The sequence below is a fragment of the Entamoeba dispar genome, genomic scaffold (genome assembly GCF_000209125.1).
Source record: "Entamoeba dispar SAW760 scf_1105229458835 genomic scaffold, whole genome shotgun sequence".
Lineage (NCBI taxonomy): Eukaryota > Evosea > Mastigamoebida > Endamoebidae > Entamoeba > Entamoeba dispar.
In genome coordinates, this window is record NW_001853391.1 from 26,815 (window position 1) to 32,755 (window position 5,941).

A 5,941-nucleotide genomic window follows, 5' to 3' on the forward strand; every position below is an offset into this window, starting at 1 on the left:
AATGTTGCAGTTTTAGGATTATTTCTAAATCATATCTATGAGATGGAGTATAATGGAATTCATAATAATATTCTTTCTTTGACATATTAGCCAAATTAACTGTTTCTTCATACTCTTGATCAACAATAGCTTTACTCTTTTGTAAATTAAATGTTAACTCCCATTTATCTGTTTTCAATGGGAACTTTTCATTATCTGCACCAAGAAGCATTAACTCAAGGTCTGATGATACATGATATGGTTTAATAGCTTTGGATTCAGCTTTAGCTGTTTTCTTTCTTCTCCACCAAACAATAGCAATAATAATAGAAATGATAACAATGATGATAATAATTCCTACTATGATTAATGGAATAATTAATGCCCAATTAGTCTTTGAACATGACATTCCTCCTTTGTCTAAATCATATCCTTCTTCACATGTAACACATTTACTTCCTGAACAAGTAACACAATGTTCTAATTCATTGCATGGAGAACAAGTACCATTAGAATTAACATACATAGAATCATTAGGGCATGTTGTACAAACTACTTTTTTGTTAGTTGAACTATACACACAATTACCACAGTAGCTAGGACATTCAGTACAATTAAATTCATTTTCATTATCATGATTTATATAGAATGTATCTTTACATGTGACACATCCTGTAGGACCAGCAATGCACGTCATATTAATTTCACTTTGTGGTGAACATAATTTTTCACTATCGTTATGTCTATAATATCCCTCAGCACATGACAAACATATTGAATTTGAACTATTACTAGTATCCGGATTATCATCATCAATACTTACACTATCATCAATAGTGCATGTAGCACAAGACACATCACAGCTTAAGCAACTCTGACTAGTACCGTCTTCTTTTGAAAAAATAAAATACCCATCTTGGCATTGAGTGCAATATCCCATTTCAGCTGATAAACATGATTTTGGTTTTTCTTCACAATAATACATATTAGTATCATCAGAAGTTGTGTTTTTAGTTAGAACATAACCAGTGATACAAGCAGAACAATTGTATGGTTCAAAAGCACAAAGCTTACAAAATTTATTACATGGACTACAATCTTGGTCACCTTGTTTAACAAAGTATCCTGGCTTTGTTAAATTCTCAGGGCTAAGATCGTTGATACATTCTTTACATCCTGCTTGATCAGCTAACGAACAATCCTTACCTTTTGGGATACATTTACTATTATCAGTTGAGAAATAATAATCCTTAGCACATGACAAACAACGAGTAGATTCTTGAACACAAGTTCCACAACTGTCTGAACATTTTTCACATTCCAAATCTTCATTAAAGAAATAGCCTGGTTCACACTCCAAACACCCGTATGTATGTGTACCTTCAGCACAATGTAATTCTGCTTTGTCATAACATTTGCCCTTATGAACAACGAAACCCTCCTTACAAACTGTACATACAACCTCATTGTCATAATAACATGTAGAACAATTACCTCCACAAGCAACACAATCTCCTTTGTATATTCTATACTCATCTTCACAAAGTTCACAATGGTCATCTTTTAGATAACCTTCTTTGCAGTTTTTAATTGGTCTACATACATCTGGTTGCTCTTCTGTTGCTGGCATAGAATCATCTACCTCTCTAACTAATAATGTTTTGTTAGTACATTGGAAGCAATTATATGCCTCAGTACATAGTGCACAATTAGTAAGACAACTCTTACAACTCCTTGACTCTACATCAAAATATTTTCCATCACCACACCTTCCACAAGCTTCATTAACCTCATCACTAGAAGTTGAACAATCAATACATTGTGTTTGGTCAACAGATAGATACAGTTGATTACCACTACTACTTTTACCACATTCATAACAATGAGTGTTATTACAATGTAAGCAATTCTCAATTTTATTTTCATTTTCCTTACAAAGTTTACAACTACCATCATTCACATAATAACCATCATTCACATAATAACCATCATTCACATAATAACCATCATCACATCTAACACACCCATCCCCATCTACCTCAGCACAATTTTCAATTGTTGGTGATTGTTTGCAAATAAGCATTGGAATTTGTGAGGTACTATTCTCAACCAATTCAAGATAATAACCTTCTTCACATTCGATACAGTGGTCTTCTGATATTCTTTCTTTACAGCCATCGCTCTGGGTATCACTCTGTGCATAAATCCCTAAAAAGAGAATAGTGAAAAATAGCCAATTAGTCATAATAATAATAATAAGATTTTTAAATTTCTTTTTAAGTCTCTTTGTTGTTTGAAGTTGATTTTTATGGTTTTACTTTCATTCTATTATTATAAGCAATTAATATAATAAAATTATTATTATTAATATTATTTAATAAAAATTATTATTACAGATCCACCAATCAAAAGAATATTATCAAAAAAAAAGAATTGTTAAAAAAAATAGTTTATAATAAAAAATAAGAGAAAAATATTACACACAAGGATTTGAGTTTTTGATGAACTTCAAAAAATAATGTTTTTTAAAATTATATAACATAAAATTTAATTAGAAAAACAGATTTGAATGAAATAATAAACATTTCTATTAAGGGAATGAAGAATATAAAGAATTATCTAAGTGAGTGTTTTGTAGTAAATTTATCAAACAAATTGTCATGGTGAAATAATATCAATGATAAAATTTTTGCTTGAATTCTTAGTGAAGGAGATAAACAAATTAATAAATTTTTTTCGTTCATTAGAGTGAATTCTTGACAAAAAAGAATTCTATTAACGAGATGACTAATGATCTACCATATAATGAGAATACAAAGAATTAAAAATAAAAGTAATAAAAAACAAACGTCTAATATATCATGAGAAGGTTTGTATATTTGTTTTAAAGCCTCTTTTAAATGAATTAATGCATCTGTTTCATTAGAATCATTTTCAATACTTTTTATAAGGATGTTCATATCAATAGGATTAACTAATCCATCAGGCATTTCTCTAAAAAATTGTTTAATGATATTAGTAATGCTATGAATATTGTATTGAGTCCAATCAACTTCAAGACCTTCTTCAATACTTTTTCTAATTATTTTCATTTCTTTTGCATCTCCAGATAATCTGAATATTCCAACTTCATTTGTAGCACAATTTTCCAGATATCTTGAGGCAGTAAAAACAAAATAAGGGACTTGAAGATTTTCTAAAGGTCTGTGACATAACATAACATTTTTTAAAGGTTGACCAAATAAAGGAAGGTATGGAATAGAAAGAATTGGTTGTTCAAATTTATTAATATTATCTAATATAATAGTAGTTTTTTGAATAAATTCATTTGATGCTCTTGTAATAACTAATTTTTCTGCAACTTTAAGATGAGGAATATTTGTATTATCCATAGTAATAATAGGAATACCATATATTCCAGTTATAGCAATAGTACTTTCAACAATGTTGTATTTCATTGATGAAATTAATGGAACTGCAAATATTTGAGCTTTTTCTAATAATACTATATCACTCTTATGTGGTCTCATTCCAATAAATGGACTATTGTAAGAATTAGGTGTACTTAAACTTGATGATAATACACCTAATGTTCCTGTAAATAAAATATGATTTAATATAATATCAATTCTAAATTCTTGAATAGAATCATTTTCTCCTCTAATAGATGCAGTTATTGTATCAGTTTTAATAGCGTTAGCTTTAGAAAATACGTTTCTAATAATTTTTAAACAGTCACCTTTTACCTGGGATGACATTTAAAATCATTTTTTAGTTTATTTTTATTTGTGTTATAAAAAAAAATATGTAAATTTTTTTATAATAATAAAAAAAAATTTCTTTTCCAATGAATAATTTAAGTTCTTTGTATTTCATTCTATCAAATAAAAGTTCATCTCATCCCCTTCATCTCTTTTAATTACTATAAACGACTCTTCTTTTTCTATAGACCCATAGTGTAATTTTATATTTCCATGTCCAAATTGAATACACCAACTACGAATATCAAACCCCTCTGATGTTTGAATTATCATTGATCTCATCGGATGGTCATTAATTGTAACTGTTACATTAATCAAATCAATACGTTTTAATAACGTTGTGCATTTAATAATAAGTAATTGTCCAAGAATGACTTGTTTTGGTATTTGCCATTCAAAAGAAAGGTCATTTTGTTTTTCAATAACAATAATTTTTTTTGGAAATCCACATACACTATTTGAAGGAGAAGAGTATTGGACATCTAAAGTATATTCACCTATTGAAGGGTTTTTTATTTGTATTTCATTATCAAGACATTGAATATCATTAATATTACTCACACATACTAAGTCTTTAGGGGCGTCCATGGGGTTATGAAATTGATCAAAGAAATGAAGTTGAAATGAGGTACTTACACCTTCTTCTATAAGACAAATGTTTTGGATTTGGGTATTAGAACTATCATTGACTTGAGTTAGTGAATCATCTATTTCAAGAGGAAAAACAGAGAACACGATTTGTTCTATTTGTTCATTGGCATCATTGAGTATAGATATTTGATATTCACCACTGTCATATAATACTGGTGTACAACTAATATATCCAATTTTACTTTGTTCTACTTCAATAAAAATTTCTTTTGAATGATGAATTAATTTCATTTGAAGAAGTCCAATTGAAGTGATATTATCAAAACAATCAAAACATTTCATTATAATTGTTTGGACACCACCAGCCTTCATTTCTTTTTCATAAATGAATTCTTTTCTTTTTAATTCTCCAGAATTAATTCTAATAAGCATAGTACTTCCTCCTCTATGAGTAATGAATATTCTCTTTTTTTTTATTTTATAATAAATTAATAACAAACAATACTGATAACATATATTCTCCAACAAAGTGTGGATTAATTGGTTCAATAATATCTTTTACAATTAATGGATTAGTTATTTTAATTGGATAAGTAGTACCATTATATGTACAACTAATTTCAATAGGATTACCAGTATAGTAAATAAGGGCATTCTCAATATGGTCAACACTTTTTTCAAAGACACTATCTTTCCATTCAATAACTTCGTTTTGTTTTGAATAATCTATTTCAATTGGAATATTGCCACTTCCATCAATACTTAAAATGAAATCAATAATGATCATTCTAATAGGGTTATTACACATTTCTATTTGATCTAATTCTTTAATTAATTTTTCACATTTAACTGTAATGTAATTGTTAGTATCATCATTACAATAAATGTGTGAAAGAAATAAAGATGGATAAGTATTCATAATACTTTCTATTTCATTATTCATTCCAATATTTTCATCAATAATAAAGAATAGTTGAATTAATTCTTTCATTTCTTTATGAAGAGCAAATAACTTTTGTAAGTAACTCATATCTACATATTTCGAAAGTATCTATTCTATTAGTATTACATAGATCAATTATAAATTGTGGAATTGGTTGTCCAGATACCCAAAATAATCGAATTTCTTTATGGGCATCTTTTCTTTTATTCCTTAAAATAAACATTAATAATTTAATAAGGATAATACTCCAATAGTATATTTCTTGAGTTGGAATGCAATGAATATATTTTTGTATTGTTGAATGAATACCGTGAGTATAATATAATGCTATACAATCAATAATTTATTTGATATCATTATAGCTTTGATTTACAAACTTTCAATAAAATTAAATGATAACCCTTTTCTACTTATAATACTTTGATGTATTCTATTAATACATTGTTTATCCTTCTCATCTTCCCATTCTTCACTTTGCCACCATTCGTGTTGTTCCATAATAAGTTTGATGGATTACTCAAACAGTATAGTTCTATTTCTATTTTTTTTTTCTAGTTTGTTTTATCTAATGACGTTTTGTTTTCAATAAATAAAACAAGATTAAAATAAAAATTTATGCCTTCAAATAACCAATCAAATCTTGAAAAAACCCTTTACTTAAAAGAAA

At 27.5% G+C, this 5,941-nt stretch overlaps 4 protein-coding genes across 4 annotated transcripts in view, besides 8 other annotated features; 1 reads left to right on the forward strand and 3 right to left on the reverse strand.

Moving 5' to 3' along the window:
• Positions 1-2,224, reverse strand: part of EDI_130580 (uncharacterized protein) — a gene marked incomplete at both ends in the record, with an annotated part of 2,966 nt that extends 742 nt beyond the window's left edge. The window contains one exon of the mRNA XM_001734957.1: positions 84-2,224. Coding sequence (XP_001735009.1) covers positions 84-2,224 — 2,141 coding nt within the window. The remainder of the gene's footprint in view (positions 1-83) is intronic.
• Positions 290-334: a microsatellite.
• Positions 2,223-2,259: a sequence feature (AT_rich).
• A 22-nt stretch (positions 2,260-2,281) lies between these two features.
• Positions 2,282-2,372: a microsatellite.
• A 19-nt stretch (positions 2,373-2,391) lies between these two features.
• Positions 2,392-2,445: a sequence feature (AT_rich).
• EDI_130690 (uncharacterized protein) lies at positions 2,416-3,737 on the reverse strand (the record flags this gene model as incomplete). The annotated part of the gene is made up of 3 exons (XM_001734958.1): positions 2,416-2,485; positions 2,632-2,774; positions 2,829-3,737. 3 exons carry the CDS (start codon positions 3,735-3,737, stop codon positions 2,416-2,418), a joined length of 1,122 nt encoding a protein of 373 aa, XP_001735010.1.
• Positions 2,490-2,533: a sequence feature (AT_rich).
• Positions 3,258-3,285: a sequence feature (AT_rich).
• Positions 3,736-3,818: a sequence feature (AT_rich).
• A 33-nt stretch (positions 3,819-3,851) lies between these two features.
• On the reverse strand, positions 3,852-5,361 carry EDI_130700 (uncharacterized protein; the record flags this gene model as incomplete). The annotated part of the gene is made up of 2 exons (XM_001734959.1): positions 3,852-4,776; positions 4,832-5,361. 2 exons carry the CDS (start codon positions 5,359-5,361, stop codon positions 3,852-3,854), a joined length of 1,455 nt encoding a protein of 484 aa, XP_001735011.1.
• Positions 4,798-4,826: a sequence feature (AT_rich).
• Positions 5,362-5,782: 421 nt separating the features above from the next.
• Positions 5,783-5,941, forward strand: part of EDI_130710 (uncharacterized protein) — a gene marked incomplete at both ends in the record, with an annotated part of 1,360 nt that continues 1,201 nt past the window's right edge. The window contains one exon of the mRNA XM_001734960.1: positions 5,783-5,828. Within this exon, the coding sequence (XP_001735012.1) occupies positions 5,783-5,828 (46 nt within the window). The remainder of the gene's footprint in view (positions 5,829-5,941) is intronic.